At 39.2% G+C, this 23,861-nt stretch overlaps 1 protein-coding gene across 8 annotated transcripts in view; it reads right to left on the minus strand.

The window, feature by feature from the left end:
• The window catches only part of runx1t1 (RUNX1 partner transcriptional co-repressor 1), a 56,999-nt gene that overhangs the window by 13,253 nt on the left and 19,885 nt on the right, over window positions 1-23,861 (minus strand). For 5 of the 8 annotated variants that reach the window (XM_084423594.1, XM_084423593.1, XM_084423596.1 and 2 more), the window contains 4 exons: window positions 9,582-9,719; window positions 7,405-7,646; window positions 5,616-5,705; window positions 2,133-2,314 (listed from right to left, as the gene is read on the minus strand). In XM_084423594.1, the coding sequence (XP_084279720.1) occupies window positions 2,133-2,314; window positions 5,616-5,705; window positions 7,405-7,646; window positions 9,582-9,719 (652 nt within the window). Of the gene's footprint in view, window positions 1-2,132; window positions 2,315-5,615; window positions 5,706-7,404; window positions 7,647-9,581; window positions 9,720-15,549; window positions 15,668-23,861 lie in introns of those variants that run through there. The other 3 variants (XM_084423591.1, XM_084423592.1, XM_084423590.1) reach the window with 1 other exon arrangement.

Below are 23,861 nucleotides of genomic sequence, written 5' to 3' on the forward strand. Positions count from 1 at the left end.
TTTTACCACTCCAACGAGACAGACACTGTCTGACATTGAGATGTCTTCTGAGGACAGTGTGTTCCTTCATGTAATGTACTTTCCTATGATGTTAGTCGAGGGAGAATGTGAAACTGCTCCTGAGGCATTAAGAGTCTGTCATCTAATAATGTGCTAAGTAGAAAAGCAGCCACTATGCCTCCGTTGAGCACTTTGTTGTCCGTAAAAGGAGGTCTTGACAGAGCACATGAGGACCATAAGAGATGTGCACTTACAGGACTCACTCAGCGCACCTAAACCCTGGTGCTTTCACATTGCTCTGCCCTTCACTTTCATGTGTCACGGGTCCAGGTGTTCACAGATGCTGGTACTTCTGTGAGTCACAGTGTGTGTGTGTGTGTGTGTCGTGAGGCGGTCGTCCCTCGGTTACCTCTGAAAGAGACTGAATTTCCTAATGAGCTGCTTTTATGAGCTGCTAATGCGCATCCATCACCGTCCATATGCTCCTCAAAGCAACCTCTCTCCTCCACCCACACCTCCAAAACACAGCTGCATTTATTTTACCCCAGTCTCATACATTTTATTACCAATTCTAATTCTATCCATTCTTCATGAACTTGTGTCTCTGATTCAGGTACTGAATGTGATTTTCATGTGATTCTCCATCTTGTTTTTTTACCATACAAAACATGTATTTTTGGATCTCTTTTTTCATTTATGTTATTTTTTTTTTTATCAAACAAACGAAGCATTGGTGAGCAAAAGGGACTTCTTTTTTTTATGGTAGTGTATTCTAGTAAGATAGTCCTTGGGTGTAAGCATTTTAAAATCCAAGTTTATGACACTCTTTTGTGGATCACTGAAAGCTGTGAACTGAATTTGAACCTCATTTTGAAAACACCATTTTTTTTCTTTTTTCTTTTCAAATATATAGGGGTCGTGCAGCACAATGGAATATTTTATTCAAATAAGTCTGCGTGCTAAGACTGCATTGTGGGATGCGCTCCTCTCCGTAGCTGTAGTTTCCTGATTCCTTTGATATTAATCAGACTGAAGTGACCGTATATTGTACTCCGTGATTAAGGACAGCATAGCTCCCTTTCAAATTCCAATATTGCTTTTCTCTCTCTTGCACCTCCTCATTCTGAGCGCGGAGAGTCGAGTCGAGCCGAGCCGAGCTAAGCAGAAACAGAAGCGCTTAGCCAGCCGTATCTGAGCTGAGTCTCATCTGTATGTGTTATCAGCCATGTCCCTAGGCTCACCTAGCCATACATTAGAGCTCACGCAAAAATGCAGGTATTACATTAAAAAAAAAGATAGAGGGAAAGAGAAAAAGAAAAAGAGAGCTGTACATTCTTTTCTAATATCCACAGGGACCTGAGCTGATATGTATTCATATAAGATAGCATATTAAAAAAGTATCTTCACTTAAAAGTGGAAATAATTCTGAGCTCCTGGGAGTGAAGTGAACTGATACATAAAATATATTTTTTTTATCTTTTCTCTCAGTCCACAGACTGTAGATTTGCTTTACAGTGCTAATTCTCACTCATGTCCATCTCAACAGGAAGTCTCCAAAGAATCTACCTGCATTCTCCAGATGTGTCTGGTTTCTCAAGGTTCTGCTCCATTTAAGGACGAGGATCCAAATGACGCATGACAATATAGACACTCATAACCTCCTGCAACATTTCTACATCTCTCCAGCTGTTTTACAAGCATGTATTCCCAGTCTATATATTTAGGTGCCTAAAGTCCACTCACTACCAAACAAATGCGCTATTAAACATTTATCAATAACTTTAAAAAAGATTTTAAATACTATGAGCTCTAAGAAAGTAAGAAAAGGCCCACTGACCTGAGGCCAACGTGAGAAAGTTTGCATTGTCATTACTACTTACTTTCATTGATTGTGTGTTTTTATTCCTTGCAAACTTAAATATTTGGTTTTGTGTGATAAATTGAACATTATGTTTGTGAATTCTGGAAATATCAATTAAGTTTCTTGTAAATTTTCTGTCTTTTGATAAAGAATAATATAAATGTATTTTTGTCTCAAAGCAAATAAAATTGTATGTTTCTTAAAACATAGTGTGACTGGCTAAATACCAACAAAACTACAAGACTGATTGATGATTTACAGTTCAGCTCACCTGTCAGGCGTTCTTCTCTTGCCATTCTCATTGACATCCATCAAGAGTTCAGAAGAGTCGACGGGTGACGTGGTGCTTGTGTCCAGCAGGAGCTGCTCGTGTTGGGCGAGATACTGAGCCGGGTTCTGCTTGGCCAGCCGTGCACAGTGCACCAACTCCCTCTGCAGTAGCGGCAGGTTGGCCTGTAGGGGGAGATAGTGGTCAGGTTGTGCTGAGCAGATGTGACACTATGAAGCTGGCCACAGCCAGAGGCTCTAAACACCGTTTTTTGTTTACTCATTATTATCATTACAGGTACATTCTTCCAAAATAAAGACACTCTCGCGCCGTTTCGAGCAGCACTCTATTGTGACCTGAAACATGCATTAGTGCCCTGGGCCTTCGATATGAGCAATAATGGTCAACATAGAAAGTGACATCTTCAAAGCAGATGGTTTGGAGGTGGGGGGGGGCAACGTTCGCTTTCTTTCTGTCTCATTTCCTCTGCATCTCCGTCATGATTACTAGCTGGCTTGGCTTTCTCCGAAAGCACTCGGAGGCCTCGCCACTTCAAAGACACGCGGAGGAGCATTTTCACGGCAGATGAAAGGTTTTTGTGAATCCCCATCCAGCAACAGTTGGACTATTGCAGCATCTAAACAGCACAAGGTGTTAGTTGGAGGATGATGTCTATTTTCTTTCTTTCTTTCTTTCTTTCTTTCTTTCTCTCTGGCCTGTGACTCTGATCTAAGACTATAATCAAACATATTTTCAGCTCTGGAATATTTTTCAGTGTTCTCTCACAGTGTGCCTTTTCAGTGACGTAATGGCTAAAATTAGGAGTAGTGCGTTGATTGAATATTGAACGAAGCACAATGAAAGCATAGACTTTAAAGGAAGCATGGCAAAAAAAAATTGCCGTTGGTAATGATACAGATAAATAAATAAAAGTTATTTTGATTCATTTTAATTATGATAATGATTGGGATTGTTTATAAAGGACCTCTTGGTTGCCAGCTGTATGAGGTAATGGTCTGTTAGTAGTTTATGGTGATAATTACCAGAGGCAGTGAAATTGCTTTGACCTTAAATGACCTTAGACTTTTATTAAATGGAGGTCCTCATAGTTAGTGGCAGTTCACAAATAGCAGGTGCTCACGGAGTGCTTAATGTACACTGTAAAAAAAAAAACATTTCTTACTCAATATTTTCCCCTTGCTTTCCAGTATGAATATATACACATTCTTATATCAAGATACATTTGCTTGAGGAGCAAAATGACAAAATGCTATTTTTTTAAGTTAAGTGATTTTATGCTAAAAATAGTAATACAAAAACAAACTTGTCTTCCCTTAGAATTTTTTTTTTTTTAAATACCATTTGCAGATTTTTTTAAGTATAAACTAAAGTATAAATTCTAAAACAAGACCTAATATCCTTTATATTTTAAAGAAAGTTAAGATATTTAACAATACAAAATAGTGAGGAAGAAAATCATTTTTGCAGTGTGTTTCCAGCCAACGAATGAGAAAAGCTTATTCTTCAGAAAACGTTAACGCAACAGTCTAATTTTCGTTGGGTACAACTCTACATAAAAGCATTTTGGATAATGACGGTAAAAACTATTTTATCATCATGTATTTTTTTTATAAAACAATCCTGTAGCTTTATAAGCACGCGATGATTTGACGTTTGCTCCGATTATGTCTGAGTGTGTTCTCCAGCTCCTGTGTGGTCCATTAGCACACAGCTATTTGGAAACCGGCATATCAAACACAAGCCACAAAGCAGTTTGCCGTGTATATGTAATCCTCACTTCCTCTGCACTGATAGCATGTGGTGAAGCGCCGACTATGTCACGCTGAGTACGTCTCTGAGCAATGAGGCACAGAGCCGCAGAGGAACACATGTGCTTACAGGCTTTATGGAGACTGCTGAACGAAACAACGGCTAAATATTACAAATTTATCTGATGAGGAATCCATTTGGAGAAATCATAAACAAAAGCCATCAGCACAAAGGCCGTCAGCTGGCGTCAAATTCGGATTATATCATTAGCGTGATGCACGCTGCCCTTCCTGTAAACACTTCCCCGCAAAACCCAACTCTGACGGGAGGGTCGCTAGACAACATTAGCCTAATGAAAAAATGCTGCTAATGCACATTGTTGCAGCTGCGCTTCTGCACGCTTATAAAAGCCCCTGTTCCCACAGCCATATGGTATTTGTCATTAAAGGCTCCTTTGAGGAAAACCACTAAAATTAGACGAGAGGGAGAGAGGGAGCGAGAAAAAAAACACAAGTTGCATCTTTGATACCACCCCTCCTGACTGGATGATACAGTAACCATATGGTGTGGAGTTGTGTGAGAGCGAACGAGTCAGGGAAGTGTCACTGTATGCTTCTCTGCATCCGTCAGCGACCGGCGCAACCCCTAATGGGACCAATTTCTGCACGACAGAGCCAGCCAGGACAAGCAGTGGACAAGATGAAATGCCTTCGAACCGCACGCCGCGAGAACAGAGGCCGCATCAAACCGACGGACCCCTTTCCATCATCATCTAATGGAGTAAACAACACAGATTTGATGCATCTCCACTGGTCGCTTATTTTATTATTATGGAAAGGAAGAGGGAGGAAAGCAGAGCGCGAGAGAAAGATGGGAGGAACAGGGGGAGGGGGTGAAGGTTAGACAAAGAGGGAGGGGAACGGGTAGGTTGGTGCGTAATAGCTGTCACTTACTAGCAGATGAAAACGAATGGCGAACGATTGAGGGTGGATGGATACAGCAGTCACCATATGGATCAAAGCTCATGAGAATTTAATCTCTATCAAGCGCTGATGTCTATTTGCTACATATGTCATAAATTAACAAATTATACATTCGCTCCGCAGGCTACAATCACTTTAATCTCGAACATGATAATGCGATACAAAAATGTGTCATGTGTAATTCAAATACTTCCCTTAGTCGAAAGAATAATATGCAGAGTGTTTATTTGAATGGTTCGTGTTAAGTGCTCCAACATAAACAGGCCCAGAGACACATTTTACTGTAATGAAATAAGGGCCGTAGTGACAAATGGGCGGCAGAGAGGGCAAAGGTTGATATTCTCCCAGACAACAGATCGTCTTACTGTGGTAATGGTTTCAGATGTGCCCTGCCCTGCGAAACTCAGCGTGTGAGAAAAGCGACAGTCGAACAAGGGCGTCAATCGACACGTATGAATAAATAGAGACATTGTGCTGTGGGACGGTCCCGTATGGTGCTGTTACACTGAGTAATGCGAGTTCACATCATGTATTTCCAAAGAGAAATTAAAAAATAGGTCCCAGTGACCAAGAAACCTGATGCCTCTTTGCTCATGAGGAAACCATGTATCCATTCAGGCCATTTAAAAGTGAGGGATAAAAAAAAAAAAAAAAAAAACAAGAGCAGGGAGAATTATGTACATCTGTGCCTCAGTTGTTTAAATGTTTTCCAGATTGCTTGCTTGTGCAATACCTTCAGAAACGGGATGACAAAAGGTCGGAGTGGGAAGTTGGTCGCTTCTTGCAGTTTGGAGTGGAATTCCTCAATGGTTAGAGTGGAGTTCTGCAGGGAGAGAGGAAAAAAGACGGTGCACGCATGAATACATGTGGAAAACATTATGTGATAATATTACTTATTGGAGGCAAAACTATATCCTGCTGAAGATTGAATGATTTGAAGACTGTAATGGGAGGCATATGGATGGCTGTGGTGAAAGGCCTCATATGGGGAAGTTTGATCTGGTGGCTTTTACATGTGCACGCGCTGACCGCATCATCATTGCATCAACAAACACAAATACGTAGGCAAACAATTACAGATGCAGTATTACACCATGCAGCTTGCTCTGAGAGATAAAACATGGCATAAACATCATAACACAAACAGAAGATATGCAGCTTTAAAAAAACGCGTCTTGTTCCCTACTGAACTGACATTTATCTTACCCCTGTTAAACTTGGCATTGTAAAAAAAAAAAAAAAAAAAAAAAAAGAGAAATGACTAATTTCTATCCCTCCTGCTCTCTGCTCTATCATCTTTTAACAGACTGATAGGACTGATAGGACACCATTTTCAATTTTCTAGACGTTATTTCCAAGAGAGCTAGCGGAAGGAAAGATGGGTAGCAGAGCGGGGAGTCATACATTTGAGAAAAATACACAGGCTTTTTTTTTTTTTCTCTCCCCTCTTTTCCCAGACCTGAATTTTGTTACATTAAGCTTACATCTGTTCGGCCAGATTGCAGCGGCCTGTTTTGACAGCCAGAAAGCCTCCTGAGCTTTTCTCCAGCATCGGCGGCGCTAATTAAGTGTGTCACTCTTTTCAATAAGGCAGAGTGGGGAGCGAATTAAAAAGAGCCATGGAAGCCAAGGGGACACAAGGAAGCCTCTGCGTGTAGACACAGCGAAAAATAAACAAATGCCCGCCGAAAAAAAGAGCTTTCCTTTTGGAATGGCTAATTAAAGCAGCCCTCCTCTAGTACAGGCAGCTATTTCCTCTAGTACAGGCAGCTATTTCACCATTGTTTAGTCCATAACTACATATTAATGAAAAAAATGCTTATGGTGCACATCTAGTCAAGTGGATTTTTTTTTTTCCTCACAGTTATGTTGCTATCCTTAGCAACAGATGTGTCCATTTGATTTATCTCTGTTGGACAAGCCTTTATTTCCTATGATGAAAGGCAAATAAGACTTGGTGGCGTAACCTTTTTGGTGACAAAAAAGCTAAACAAATAATTTGACTGTCCGTAAACTTTTCAGGAGACACAATGATCACTAGTAACTTATTTCTTAAAGACTTTATGTCGCAATATACACAATACACTGTTGAAAATCCTCATTGAGGTCATGATGAAATGGAAGTAGTGGCAGATCTTTTCTTTTATTGTGACGTACTGTTCTATATTGTGACGTAATGGCTTATTGGAAAAAATAAAATTAGGGCACAGTTCAATTCATAAGTAGTTGATTGAGTTTTGAGATGTGGGCACTGCACTCATAAACAGAGGCAGATGAACATGAGCTTGCAGGGGCAGAGTTTAAGCAAAATACATCCCAAATACATGATTGGCATACATCACCCCAGAAATGTTGTTTCACTGTAAGATCGAGTTTAAAATTTTTGATTAAAAATAAAACATAAAACAAATTCATGGATGAATCATTAACAATAAGATCAATAACGTGCATTTACGCAATAGATTGGGTGAATTTTAATTTCATGCCGACTTTAGCCAACGAGTATGTGATTTCAGACTTACCACAAGTCCTAACACCAGCGTACGCACTCGTTCTCCAATCTCAGGTGAGATGTCATTGCCAAACTGCTGCAGTGTCGTGAGAAAGCGTTTGAGCTTGCTGAGCTGCCTTGCGCCACAGGCCGGCGGCAGCTGTTGATTGGCCAGTGAGGATGAAGATGACGATGAAGGCCCATTGCTGAAGCCATTGGGTGGAGATGGAGCTCCGTTCAGTGCAGTGGGAGAGTGACTGGTGCCATTCGTTACTGAAAAACAGAAACATATTATTTCCACATGCCACAAAGAGATCGTTGGCATTTATTTTTAACCAAAGCGTATTGAATGATCTAGACCCAAAAGATTCATATTAAACACTGCCAGGAACATTCCTCAAAAAGAAGCTGCAAGAGGATCCTTTGTCAAAAATGACATTGGCGTATGAACGCCTGTGACTGACGGTGCTTGAATGAGGCTCTTGTGACAGTGGAACATTTGTTTTGAATCAGCCACGGCAGCTTTGAGAAGGAAGCAGTGCGTTCTTGCTTCCATACATCAGACATATTAAGTCCAGAGGAGGAGAAGACATGTGGTCGAGTGCCCCCCGTGCCACGATGAGAAACATACGCGGCGGAGGGATGCAGCTTGGAATCAACGTCTCTCTAATGAGATTAGGCTGCGTGATAGCCTCGTTTGCCTGGCCTCCTTCCAACAGAACAGAAACGAGATACTTGAGCTGCATCTGGTAACAATTACATGGAGGGGAAATCAAAGCGCTTGCTTTGTTAAACCTTCAGAATGTATAATTAGAGTCTGCCTTTAAAAAGGCTCCGGATTGCTTCAGACCCGGCTTGCTTTTTGTCTCTTTTTTTCATAAGCGCTAATTGCAGAGTCCAACTGATCTGTTTTTAGGGATGTAACATCAGAGAGAGGAATGTGTTACTGCTGTTGACGGCACACCACTGCTCAATTACACTGACATGGTGCTGGGAGGCTGCGGCACGGACGGCTTTGATAGTGAGCCACTCCAGCACTCCCCTGAGCTGCCATGTGTGATGCTCTTTGTGGCATCAGCCAGCGGGCAGATGCAAAAATCTGCAGGTCAGAAGACGAGGGGAACTCATGTCATCTGTAATAAGGGGAGTGCAAAACTACATATTCTTTAAAAGATCATATGAATGGCTAGTCAACAAGTTGGCCTTAAAGTCTTGTATAATTTTACCACTTTACTTTTGAAATCTTTGTTCTGTGCTCTGTTTTTCTTGTTTCTGCATTTGTTTTGTATTGTCATTTTTTTTCTACTTTTTTGTAACATTGAGCATTAGAAAGGAGTTATATAAATAAAACATTAGCAGTAGTAGTTGTATTAATTAGGACGATTTAAGTTGTCTTTCCACTATCTCTGACATTTGGTGTATGATTATCGCATTTAAAGAATAATATTTCAGAGTCAAATATTGGAAATTCTCACCTCACACTTAAAGTTTTGATTAGAACACATTACGTCCAATCAAGTAGTTGCATATGGTCTAACCGTAAAAGTAGTGCTGTCAACTAATTTATGCACCCAAAGCACAAATCAAGATTCTACATATGCATATGACAGGAATACCAAAGCTCCCGTACTTCTCTCCATTGGACACAAACCCAACTTATTTATTGACTGAGTTGCTGTAAGAGCATCACCTTTAAACCAACTAGTCAACAATTCTGACATATCGCAAACTGTAAAATGCTGGAAGATGAAAATGGAAGTCCAAATATGATTATGTTAAAATGAAATAATGCAATGAAATAAACGCCCTCTCCATAAACCAAATGCAATAAAACTGTACTGCAATGGTCTGCCTAGGCTGACTTGGTTAAAAGAGTTTGAATGCTGGAAATTTATTTAGGTATGCACACTTTTCAAGAAAGAACAGAATTGGATTCAGTATAAAAGGTTTGCTATGAAAATATTTGTGACCATGAGGTCACGGGAGAGGATTTATGAATGGCGACGTAATTGCCGCTGGTAGGTCACATGATAATGACAACATGGCGAATGTACGCAGTACTTCCAGATAACATTCATACTACACACATTAATCCTATATAGAACATACTTTTTTTTAGTGGTTGTGAAGTAATTGTTCAAAATAAGTACCTACAGTACTCAAGAGAGAATGCGATTCTGGACGTAGCCCTTTTGTACAAGTACTCACATGCAGTTGGGGTGAAGGAGCTGGTCCTGGGAGCTCCCTGTGTGGTGGGGGGAGGAGGCATGGTGGGCGGAGTTAACCTGGACTGTGTTTTCACATCAGCAGGTGAGTCGGGCATGGTGGAGCGCTTCTCAGTGCGATCTGAAAAAGAAAAAGTGGAACAGTTCTTGAGAGACCTCAATGATATCCCAACAGCTGCCTCTCCACAGCACCTGAGCTCCTGTAAGATATACACACATAGCTACATACACGATGCACGCCTTTAGAGAGTTCATAGATAGTAACACCAGTCAAATTCCAGCTGTCATCCCCATTTCCCTAATGATCAAATACACCGGCAAATGCGGCAATACTCTCATTAAAACGTTTCAGAAATCTGGAGGAACCCCACAGAGATCTCCGGCATCAACAGACATGTAATGTCTAAAGTACCCTGTTCTTCCAGATTAAAAAGTCAGTCAACCCATTCTACGCTCGACTATGGTTAAGAATAATAGAAATGAGTATATTTTGCTCTGTATATTTGCTTGCATGTGCAAAACTCACAGTCACAATGCTCAGGTGTTATCATGTATTTCATGTGGTTACTAGGGTTTGTGAGTGGTTTCTAGATCATTGCTGGGTGGTTCAACTTCAATTTATTTTGTGTCAGTTAGTTGCCAAGGCATCCAAAAATAAAAATTCTGACTGCTTAGAAAAACAATAGCATGCCTCAATAAACCGCATAATTTGCAGTATCATTCATGTCTTTAAGAATTTGAACAAACCCATAGCTCCGAGTATGCTCATAGCTCCTTAAAATGTGAATTTTATAGGAGCTTTTGCACCGGAGGAACCTTTTCATAGTTACTATAACTATTTGCGGAAGTACTCACTTTTTGGCGTGTTCGCACTGGAAATGGGAACAACTTTAGCTATAGGAACTCCTTTTTGGGGAACTAAATTAGCTCCCACTTAAGAGTAGGGTCTAACCCAGCACAATAGGAACTACCAGTGACGTTAGTGTGCGTTGATTGGCCGAACGCACACGAAACACCAGCACCCGCCATTTAAAAAAAAAACACACACAGTTTATAGTCTTATTTACTTCACGAACATGGAAAACAGTGATAGATGGACCAACGCCGAAGTCCAGTGACTTTACCTTTAAGCTGAGGATATCCAACGTGACTTTGAAGGGACCAAGCGAAACATGATTATGTTTTAAATATATAATAACACCGCCCTGGTGGCTAGTTCCTATAACTTAGTTCCTATAACCACCTGGTGCAAAAGCCCCTTATATTTACAACAGGTTTTTAAAAAGCAAAATAATTAGTAAATAGAATGCTGATTGTGGTTAATATCTAACAAGACTTATCTGCATCTCTCTGTTTTGACAAAGAGGTCATTGGTATAGATGGAGAGGTCTGTAAGATGTTACTTATCTGTAACACTTTCTTCAAATTTGGTCTAACGCAGCGTCCTGCTGCCTACTTCTCTATAATTGCTTAAAGCGTCAGTGTTGCTATTGTTAACTAAAACTAAAATGATTAAAAATAGTATTCCTTCATTGAAATAATGCTGAAATAAATTTTTTTTTTATATATTAAATGTAGGTGTAGGTGTAATATTAAATGTATTATAGATGCTGAAATGACTACAACCAAAACTAAAATAAAAATCTAAGAAAAATGACAAAAGCACATAACAAAATTACTAAAACAAACTAAATTAAAATGAAAACTGAAAATATATAAATAAAAGCTATGAGTGGCAACACTGATGGGTTTTAGAGCATGTGAGCATGCTTTTTCTGTTCAAAACCTTAGATATGACCGCACACAACATGACTTCTAGATAGTGTTTACTTCAGAAGGTCATGACTACCCTTACGAAAAAGAAGTTTATTCAAGTGTGCTATTAGTATACTTCTTTTAAACAAAAAAAAATAAGAAAGTATACTTTCAGTCTACTTTTTATATACTTCTCAGAAATATACTTTATGTACTTCTCAGAAATATACTTCAAATTCCACTTAAGTATACTTGACTTATACTAACAGAAAAGTGTAAGTATATTTGGCCTGTACTTGTTGATCGAGATATACTTAAAAGAATGATTAAGTATTCTAGGTATTCTTGGCTTGTACTTGTGTTTACTATTTTGATTGAGTAGCTTATTAAATGTTTTTTTTTTTAAACATAATATTACACACTGTCTTATAAACTAACATGTTTAAGTTTATATAGTAACAAGCTTTCGGGTGGAATATCTTATAGAGATAAATAAAAGAAGCATGGAACTGAACCTGATCTTGTACACAGCGATAATAATTCCCTTACGAAAATTAAGGAAGTTTATTCAAGTGTTCTATTAGTATACTTCTTTTCAACTAAAAAGAAGAAAGCATAATTTTAGTCTACATTTTATATACTTTATACTTTATGTACTTCTCAGAAATACACTTAATTACACTTAAGTGTACTTGATTTATATTGAGAGAAAAGTCCAAGAATATTTGACCAATACTTGTACTCAATCTTATGATCGAGATATACTTAAAAGTATAAATAAGTATTCAAAGTATACTTGGCTTGTAGTTGTGTTAACTCTTTTGATCAAGGAGCCTATTAAATATACTTTTTTTTACATAGTTTTTCATACACAGTCTTATGAAACTTACATTGTTTGAAAATATTGATATAAAACAGGTATGTTTCTAATTCTGCGTATCTGAATTTTTGTGTAGGCTAGTCCACAGGTAGTGTACATAGGAATTTACTCTAATTCTACTTTTTCCCACCATTGACTGAATTTTCCAGCTATCCATGTTTTCACTGTTATACGGTAGGGGGCACTATGGCACATCTTCTAGTGCAGAATCTCCGGATCAAAACACAGGAGACAAAGAAGCTGAAACAAGTGATAGAAGATTGCTCACTCAAATGTAAAATAATGTGATCCTCCAACATTAAACAGCTTGTAAATCAAAACTGCTTAATGTTTCCAAATGAAATGAAGCGTAACCCATGAAGAGAAAACGACTGAAGCTTTGGGGGTGTCGGACTCGATCTACTCCATCTGTGTTTTGATCACGTTTCTGAATCTGATCAAGGCGTAATCTTTGACAAAAATGAGATTTTCTCATCTTTTTTGTTTAAAATGTTGCCTTTCTTTATGAAACTTACCAACATTCAAGTGTTTGTTAAAAAAGGATGCATGAAGCTAATAAAATGTTTTAAAATTAAAGTACAGTTAAAGGTATTTTTCAAGTATAAAAAATAACATTTGAACATAGTAGTATAGGCCTACCGCAAGTGCAAAAATTATATATAAATAGTAAACTTTAAGTATGTAGACATAGTAATTACATAAATAGTAATGTTAAGTTCACTTAAAGAAAACTTTTAGTATAAAACTACTAAACTACAAGTTTACTGAGAGTACACTAAAAGAAAACTTGCAAGTATACTTGTAGTATAAAATTACTAAACTAGTAGTTTACTGAGAGTATACTTCAAAGTTGCTACAAGTATTAAAATAGTAAACTACTAGTATACCCATAAGTTCACTTGCAGTACAAATGAGAAACGTAATCATGAACTAGTTGTGCACTTAAAGTTTACTACTGTTACACTTATAGTACACTTAAACATATACTTTTATATACTAAAAGTGGGCCAATTTAGTTCCAAGCGGTATTAAAATAGTACACTTACAAGTTTACTACTAGTACATATTAGTATACTTACTTCATAATGTATACTTAAAAATATACTTGAACATTACTTAAGTATACTTCATAAAATGAACTTGAAGTACACTTCTTTTTTGTAAGGGTAAAGCTGCGATCACAGTGTCCTTTAGCTGCTATAGCAGTGAACCTTAAAAGTCTGCTTATCTATCAGACTTAAGATAGCAAATTCATTCTCATTTTAGTTGTTTTACAATATCAGCATCTGTACTGACCCATCAGAACTCTCATACTCTCTCTTTCTTACATATAGACAGACATGTACGTGCGTGTTTACCAGCTGTGGGAACATTGTGTGTCAGGGCGAGCAGACGCCCTACGTCTGGGACATGTAGCCTGACTTTCCTGATTACAACTGTCCTGTGTGTCCCCTAGACTCTGATAACAGCAGGGGCTCCTGTCTTTCCCATTCTCTTTTTCCAACCGCTCCCTTTTCAGCACGTCTTACTCCACAGAAGAATATTAAATACAGTCTGTTAATGCCCTTTTCACAAGATGTAAAATAAGTCTTTGATGTCCCCAGAGTGTGTATGTGAAGTTTTAGCTCAAAATACCCCACAGATATTATTTTTATAGCATGTTAAAATTGTCACTTTTTGAGGGTGAGCAAAAATGCACTGTTTTTGTCTGTCCCTTTAAATGCAAATGAGCTGCTGCTCCCCGCACAGAGGGCGGAGCTACAACAGCTTGTGTCCTTTTTCCTCACACAGACATGCACTGAAAATTTCAAAAACTTTTAGCCTTTTATGTACAAACCAGAGTCAGACAAAGATGGAGAGACTCAAGAAGAGGTGACAACATTTAGAATGCAACAGGACATTTCTGAGTGGTCAGTTGATGAATTTATAGCTTATGTGTAGTTATCTTCTAGCCATTGATTAGCATATTCTGTCATGATAATCTATAAATCACTTTCCCGGGGGCGGGGTTTATGTAAATTAAGGGTTTGTGATGTCACTAACCCGGGAGGAATGTCGTGTAGTCCCTACCAGCCGTTTGTTGTAGTCCTTAAAAAGCAATTTCTTTAGAAAAAAATCTCCCTTTGCTTTGAACTTTGAGCGTTGTAACTTTGCAGATGTTTATGCTCACAAACAGCAACATTACACACTAACTAAAGTTAGAAAAGTGAAATCATAATCAACCACCCCTTAAATAACGCCTATACATCCCTTTAAAAATGTTTCACAGCTAGAGATATCAGCTATTGTCTTACTGGCTATGTACACATTGCAGAATAATCTAAAAAGAAAGGTGGGTGCACTTAGACAACCATAGTCTGACCAGGAAAGCAGAAGAGATAAAAAGGGTGGGAATTTCAGCTACGAATGGCTCCCATTCCATAGGCACCTCTATGGCTGTATGTGTGCGCCAGAACCTAAACATATGTGTCAGGCTTAATCTGCCCCATACTTGCTCCCCATGCACTCTCAATCCTTTCCCAAATTCATAAAAAGTCACTTGTGCTAAAAACAAAGCTCAAGCATTATACATTACACAGGGACAGATCCATTTTTCCCAGCCTGAGCTAACCTTTTATGACAGAATAATAAGCAGGGGTCTTTATTCCACGCCTACACCTGTGCTGATAAACAGTTCTGTATCTGTATTGTCAAAAAATAAATAAATAAAATGAAAAAGAAAATAATATAAAGAATGAAGAGATGATGGACAGACTACTTAGAAAAACCAATGCTGGTAATGAAACATCATTATTTCTAATAAGGCAACTCTGCATTTGGCCTATGATATTCATTTAAAACACAGTGATAGAAATGAAAGATTCTTGAGTCAGTGAAAGGGACAAGGCAAAGCAAAGTGGCTTGATTCAACATTCAAATCTCAGTATGGGGTTAGTCATTACCTTTAAATGTTAACAACGTGGCAAGGCCAGGCACTATAATTTATGAGAGCCACCGTACAAGTCTGAAATGAATAAAATAGCCCAAGCTCTAGTGCGAAAGCTATTCTAAATATGCCTGTCAGATTATTATAATTGGAAAATATCATATGAAATTGTGAAAAAAAATATATTAATTGTCCAAGACAGATAAGGTCTACGGGAAAGGCTTTTATTCGGCTTTGGTCTCAGAAGCAGCCCAGGGCAACCTAAAAAGCAGCTTGCGGATCTACATGTGTAATTGAGGATTAACATCTGGGTCAAAGTTGGGATTGGATTGGGAATCGGGGAAAAGAGAAACAACCCTGAGACGTCTAAACCTCATCCTCTCTCCTTACCTGTCGAACAGAAATGGATGATAGGAGGTATAGAATAGGCAGTAATCTGTGTGCAGTCTGTGCACACTTTTATGTTCATGTTCACAAGCATGCCGACATGCACGCTAAGATTCTGACCCCTTGGAAGACACAGGAAGGAAGAAGAAATATGAAAAAGTGGTGTAAATGTGGAACGTCGTCCATTAGTCAGCACAACATATCCATTAGCCTAAGTTTCATATTTCATGACCTTCACTATTTTCTGCTGAAATATTACACATCAGACAACTTAAAAGCATTGCACTTCCTATAGTATGTGTCACGCCGTGTTTGAGTGAAATAATAATCACCATAATACATCTCACTTTTATACTGGCAGGATGGATGAATTCCACATCAAGTACAATCAATGATTGTAAAAAGCATCTGAAGAAAAGGAAAAAAGCATATTAAGATGAAAGTATGCTCTACTATTTATATTATAATCATGTTGGAATAAAATCTAAGTGTTACATACATAATATGGAATGCAGGGTACATATGCACAATCTTTATATATTTGATCTCATATTAGTCAAAGCGAAAAGGATTGCCAATAAAAATGCATTGTACAAGAGCAGCATTAAACCCACCTAAAAGTAGTTGACTGCGCAAATATGCTGTGGGAAAAAAGAGATGCATAACTCAATTCAAATGAGTTCCCTCTTGGAGTGGAAAAGAAGCAATTTTGCATTTTAAACAGGCTCAAAAACATACCAGAGTGCACATCCATCCTGCCTTGATTTCATAAAGTTAATCTGTGCAGAGTTAACGCACAGAGTGCATTTGTTTGGCAGTTACCTGGCTTTTCAAAACGGGAAATTGGCAGACGAGCGGCACAGATGAATATTAGGCGGGCCACCACGGATATTGATGCAGCAAGAGATTTAATGTGGCTCCCAGGAAGGACGATGAAGTGCTTTCCATTTTCCTGTTCGCCAAGGTCTTTTATTGCTTTTCAAAAGAGCTCTCGAGTAATATGGATCGCCATTAAACGGCACACCAAACTGAGCATTAGAAAGCACAGACTCGCTCATCTTCACTCCACGCCTGGTCATTTTTCATGACCCGACAGTGGCAACTACAACTACAAGTCAAAGAGGAATTGCAAATGTTCACACTATTTTTAAGAGACCACTATTAAAGACCAGCATGATTTGGTGCAGAACTGAGTCACATCCTTCAGGGTCCGTTAGCCAGTTCGCCATGATCTAAACAGTCAGCTGTGCATGCTGTCTATTTCTACAGTCTTCTATGAAGGTGAATAAAAGAGCAACTCTTGGCAATTTAAAAGGATTTCTAAGTATTTATATTGAATAATATTAATAATAATAATAAACATGCCTGAACAAGTGACACTACATAGGTGTTCTTTAAACACAGAATTATGGTTTACACATTTTCTTTACCTTTTTGAGTAAAAAACAACTCTGTTTCATGGATATTATACAATCTGCACATAAAATTACACAGAAATACAAAACAAAGTTCATTTCTGGTTTAAAATATGATGAACTTCAAGCTAATTTAAAGCCTGTACATTTGTATTCTATCAATCAATGTCAGTCTTCTTTTATCCATAAGTCTGTTCTGCTCCTTTCATACATGCACAAGATCCTTTCTTCTGATAACATGACCAGAAAAATCAGAGAAAAATCATGTGTTTGACACACACAGCTCGACTTACATGTCTCTTACATCATCACTCACTGCACAAGTGGTAATGTTCGGCTCATTCCAGGGTGGGTAAAACAGCTATCTGTGTACACATCCACTACGTGAGGAAAAAGGAGGTCACGAATCATCTCATTCATTTTCTTGTTGCATATTAGAAACCCTAGGATGTTTTTTGAATCCATGTGATGAATTTAAAATCATAATCACATAGCCGCATCTCCACTTTTGTGTCATTGTGAAAACGGTAAAGCTGAAACTACATTCATCCTCCCACATGCCTGCTAAACTTGCTTATTCACTTAGCGACTTAGTTTAGAAGCTTTGTGAAACCTAATCTGCTGTGATGATTCAGCCTTATATTTCTGTAGTGCCTGCAGCAATGCATAAATCCCCACAGTTGTGTTTGCAGAAAGTTCAGGGAGGATTTCTCTCAATTGGAAAATTGTTTTTTTCTCTGAGAAAAGCTGTGACCAGTAATGTGTGGCATGACGTGCAAAAGCCACAGGAAGCCAATCAGCCGCATACTAATGCTGACAAGACGGCTGCTTTTAGTGGACTCGGGCTCATCAGATCAGGTTCACGAGGTGAGGGAGGCAAAGACAGAGAGCACCTTTCACCGGAGACATCTCGTGGGACCGATAGCGCCTTGAAAGGAGATGACGAAGGTGGCATTACAACCAGCTGCTGCGCTTTAGATCCACCGTGCATTAAAGATGACGAAGTCAGTAATGTGGTGAGAACGAGAGAGAGAGAGAGAGCGAGAACATCGACTCTTTGGATAATTGTAATTCAGACGACGTCTCAGGTATCCGAGGCCGAGGGTGAACTGGGAGAGTGCGTTGTGCGTCGGTATGAATACATTATGAACTTGTGCACGCCGATGCACCATGCAATCATCTCCGCCAGATGGAACGGCGCACAGAGCGTGGCCCATCAAACCCTGCCAGCTTGACAGGGAAGATGTATGGATGCCCCCACCCTCCTGGAACTCATTCCCATCACTTATTCCGCTCATTCTCCCTGCAACAAAGCTTGTCCCTTTGGATCTCCTTCTTCCTCTCTGTCTCATTCCCTCTCTCCCCGAGCCCTCACTTTTCAAGGCTTCTCCCCAGGCGCAGTTGTTTTCATGAGCCCCACTTGGCCGGCGCCAGGTGGTGTGCCAACGTTCCATTCCATCCCATCAAATGACGCGCGCTGAAGGGACCTGCATCAGTCTGTGCTCACTCAAGAGTTACCAACCCACCCAACCACCAACCGTAGCACACGGCAACCTGTGCACTCCGATATTTAAAGAGATTGTACTCTTCCGTCGGGCTCATTCCTCAGCACACCCAACCGAGATGTTATTTCTGGATTACAACAGACATATGAATCATTCCTCCTCTTAAACGCACCATAAATGCCATCATCAGTTACCGATGGCAGTAACCTTTAAAAGAAAGTGATTTCACACTATAGCTACCCACTTTGATGCCAGTCGTGCTGGCTTAAGTGGACACTGACGAGTGGGCACTGTTAGTTTTACAGTGTGGCTATAATGTGAGATAATGTGTTCCTGGAGCATTTCTGCAGTAAATAGGAAGGGCCTGGAGCCATCTGCTGATCCATTTCAAAATATGGTCTTGCGTCAAAGGAAAAAAAAGGACTGACCAATAAAACAGATGCAGCGTTTATATTGGAAGTCACTCTTTTTTCCTTTCGTCCTCTTCTTCAAAATGGATTTATCTTAACGTCTGTTTTAACCATCTGTTGAAATAAGGCCCCGTTGGCATGAAGCGCAGAGGAAGAAAACAAGTGTAGAGGAACAATAAAAGTGATTCACGGTTGCTGTTACGCATCCGTTGAAATCGCAGAGATTTGTGTGGTATCTTGTTGCCAGACTTTAAAAAAATGAGGAAAAGGATAAATCCTTAAAGGCTGCGAGAGTGTAAGACCTCACAGGGGAACTCGCATAAAAAAACACTTGTAATCTCCTCTCGTGCCTCATCTACAAACAATCATAATTGAAATAGGAATAATGGAGGTTTTGCATTTACACGACGAGCCCGACTGCAATTTTCAGCATCTTTTGAACAAACAGTAAATAATTATTTACTGACTTCTTATCTAGAGAGGCAGAATTAGAGCATTTTTCAATAAAAGGCCTTTCATACTGAGATTAGTGCTCTCAAACGCTAGTATGAAGCCCGTCCAACTCTCAAGTCAATGACTCACTCAGCTTCCTGGCATGATCAGATGCCAGCTGAAAAGTGGGGAGAAAGAGAGAGAAACAGAGAAAGATGGCACATGCAATATGGCTCAGCACCTAGACACATGGCTTTAACTGGCTATCCACCAACACTGCTGTGTTTTTCACTGTGTCCCTCATTAGCAGCGTGTAGGTTAAAGTCACACACATCCTCAAGGGATTTCCGCTTGGTCCACAAGCAACACTTGAGACGTTGAAGCCAGAAAAAGTAGACGTTCAAAACTTGTGATAGACCGATATATATATATATATATATATATATATATATATATATATTGACTGATATTTGGCTTTTTTGAGATTATAACTGTCCCTGCTTGGCGGATTAACAGAAGTGGTACTTTCTGCTTGCGTCTGTTCCAGAATCTACAGTCAGCCTTATCTTCATTTCGTTTTTGAGTGTTTTTGTGTAACCTGAAGAATGTTTAGACTTGACCTCTTCCTTACACTTTTTATCAAAAGACAAAACCTTAATAATCCTCTAGAGATTCAGAAGAGATCTCAAGAACGTCTCAAACTGTGCTACGATTTGTCAAGATACCAAAGCTGTGATGAAAAAGCTTTCAATTTGAAGCCAAAAATTTCTCATCAGATTCAACTGTGATTAGATCATTAGATCAAATTTTTCATCACAGTCTTTGGTATACTGGCAAATCTGAGCACAGTTTGAGACATGGTTGAGATCTTTAAATCTCTAGAAGACTATTAAGGTTTATTAATTATGAGAAGAGAAAAACACTTTTCATTTAATATTATCTAGCAGACCTAATTGCAATGTTCAAGAGACCTTACAGTATATTCCTTTGGGAAATACACTGCCAATTAAAAGTTTGGACACATTTTTGAATTAGTCATCAAAACTATGAAATTACACTTTTTATAAAACTATGAAATAAAATGTTAGTTTTGTAAAGAAAATGATATGTAAATGCATAAATGTAAATGTATTTATTTACAAAACTAACTTCAAACATTGAAGCATAAGCTTTTAGATTAAAAGTGTTTTTTAAGATCTCGAGAAACATAAACTTCGTGTCCAAAGCTTTGACTAGTTACTATTTTAATAGTACGCTGCCATTAAATAATACTATGAATATCTCAGCAACAGATTGGCCACCGAATAACCTGTATCGATCAACAACCAACAATCGATCATGAGGTTCCCTGGAAGTTTTTAAAATGCTAAGAAACACACGTCAGATGTTTCATCCATATCCGTATACAGCTCCCGTCCTCTCCTGCAGTTCAAACAGACTGCAATTACCTCTGCACTCTGCTCATTGCCCTCAGTACCACTCAAACCTGCAAATTGTAGGCCTCTATCCACTTATTCACTTTATTCATTTCAGCCACTTATTCTCACTGGCTGTGGCAGCTAAGAACGGACGTCTCTCCACGCTTGGCAACAAAAAGCGTGGCAAAGTCTCTGATGCTAGGACGAGTCGAGCCCACGGCGGTGGATGCCAAATCAATTTTCGACAGATAATAAAGAGGCTCATGTTTTACATTAACAAAACGCTATTTTACTACACTCAAAAATGTGAGCTAATAATATATTGCTCTCGCTAACTGAAAACACAGCTACGTGATAAAAGAATAACTGACAGGCACAGAGGAGGAGGAGGAGGGGGGGAGATTGTAAGAAAAAAGAAAGACCCTGGCGGCAGAATGACGGTTTATTTCTGCTGGGACCTCTGTCTGCAAGTGTTTTGAAAATATCACATGACAGAAGCCATGTGTTCAAAATTAGAGCGAGTTAAGTCCGCTGTGCAGAAAAATATGTCGACAATTTATGAAACGCAGTCCTGGATGGAGATTTACTAAGTAGAAACAGATTCAGAAAACAACTATCCCCCCACCCCCGCCCAATTACTGCACACGCACACACACACACATGCACAAACTGTCTCCTTCTCGATCTCTCCCTCCCTCCCTCCTTCTCCTCCTCTTTCCCTCCATGAGACCTTAAAAATGGTTCGAGTCACATCTGGCAGGCAGGAGACGCAGGAGATGGTGGAGTATGACCTAACGTCAGGGCACTTCCACCCTGAGCGCTTTTCTGTGTGTGTGTGTGCGCATGATTGTGGCACTGGCCACAGTTTGCTAATGGCTTTCAGTACAAGGAACTGAGGCGTAGCTCCAGGCAATGACTGCCCCTGAACCGATTGGCTGCCATCACTGAGTGGCTTCTTAATGACTAAATACACTCTAGAGAGGCTGTCTTTAATGCTCAAACTTCGGTCAAAAGCCTTGTTGCCATACAAAAAAAACAAACAAAAAAAGATTCGGGAAATTGCATGGGAAACATGTTGTACCAAAAATAGTGTCTCTAACAAAACAGTAACAAAGCTAGAAGAAGAGAAGAGATATGCTACTTGTTTTCATATTACCTAAGAGAACAACCTTCTCTACATTTACATCAACATAATGCAAGTAAAATAAAGTACTGACAAAAAAAAAAAAAATGACAAAGTACATCAAAAAATGTACAAAACACCGTCTCTATCAAAAAATCTACAAGACTACAGGACGAGAGACTTGTTTCCATACTGCTTTTTTTTTGTTTTGTTAAAGTACCATAATACACCATCAATATATGTCAAACTGAGAAAGTGTTACATATATATTGTTAAAAACACCCTGACTAACAAAAGAATAGATAGAAAAATACAGGCACTTAGGCCTTAAAAAAAAAAAAAAAAAAGTGCGTTTTTTCACACGGCTGGTGTATTTTTCCAATTGTTTTCAATGGGAGCGCCACGTTTTTTTTAAACGGCATGAGCGTAACAAGGCGCTAAGCGTTTTTTTCACGCTGAAGCACACCGAGAGTTGAAGAATATTCAACTTTGGGTAAAACGCAGCGGTCATCACTGTCACTTTTTACCCAAACGTCCAATCACAGTGGAGGAGGGACGGGACTAATACCACACCGACCAACCGCCACATTCTGCTTGTACAACGTCAACAGATGACAACAACAAGCATAATAATGGTACAAAATTATTTAAAACAAGAGCCAGAGAAAATACGTTACATTGTACTGACAATTTAATATAGAATCAACACAGAAACAAAATATGTGTAAAATGAGATACTAGTAACACTTTCGCAGATATTCCGTATCATAACAAGCAAAGCTTATCAACTGAAAAAAATGGCCTTACTGTTGTTTTCATACTTTCCAATACAATAGATTAACCCACAAGCAAAATATTAAACTATCAAAGTATTTAAAAAAAATATTGCATGACACTTTGCATCCACAAAACTACAGATGTTTAGCCTTGTTTCTATACTTCCAAAGGAAACATTTTCTTTTGTTACAGAAGCATAACTAAGAAAATGCATTGAAACCATAATATGAAAACTGTTGTTTTCTATGTTGTTAAACGTATACTGTACATGAACCCTGTAGGTAAGAAAAGAGCTACAAAAATACAGGGACTTAGTCATGTTTCTGTATTGCCCAATAGAATGACCTTTCTCTAATTAAAGTAGCATATTCTTGCGAACTGAGAACATGCGTTATAAACAAACTGTACGAAAACACTCTCGCTAACAAAAAAAGCTATAAAACTACAAGCAGAGAGGAAGGAGCCAAGCTCTGCTCAGCACTGAGAGCTTCAGTCCCTGCCACAGATGGACGGCACTGTGTTTGGCACTCTGCCAGAGAGTGAACAGATTGTCTGTGGCGGCGGCCTGGAGGAACGGTAGCTCCAGTGCAGATGGGTGTCCGAAATAACCCAGTGTCAGTTCTGCTCAAGTGTCCCTGACCTGGCACACGCGCCTGCTTACAGCTGCTTCCTCCAGAGCTTCCCAGAACAATTCTACACATGCACACACTATTTCACAAACACACTGTACACAAAGGCCAATGTTAACAAACACGTTTTAAGTGCTGCAACGTTCGGTAAGGAAACAACCCTTAGAGACACTTTTAAAGAAATACTTTTGCTCCATGTTGTTCCACAGTTGAACTGAGCCAAATACACAGCCAACAATGTTACACTTGGAAGTTTAAACACAAACAGAAAGAGAATGGAGGCTGGGTAGATGGAGAGGGGGAGTCAGAGAGGTGGGCACCAGACGGGTTGGCTGGCAGAGAGGTAGTGGCCATGGCACACAGGAGAGCAGCAGTGCCAACAGAGCTTGTCTCACAACACCATCTGTGAAGAGCAGCACTGAGATCTCCCTGCAGCCTGCATACACACAGCACGCCAGCTGCCCTCTGCAACTCTCCTCTCTCATTTTCTTTCGTTCAGTCTGCTTTCTTCACTTTCATGCTCCTGCACTGTGATTTTACTGTTTCTATAGCAGATCTCTGATCTTCCTGAACAGGGCTCAAAAATAAGGATGTGAGAGACATTAA

The sequence above is a fragment of the Rutilus rutilus genome, assembly GCF_951802725.1.
Source record: "Rutilus rutilus genome assembly, chromosome: 11".
Lineage (NCBI taxonomy): Eukaryota > Metazoa > Chordata > Actinopteri > Cypriniformes > Leuciscidae > Rutilus > Rutilus rutilus.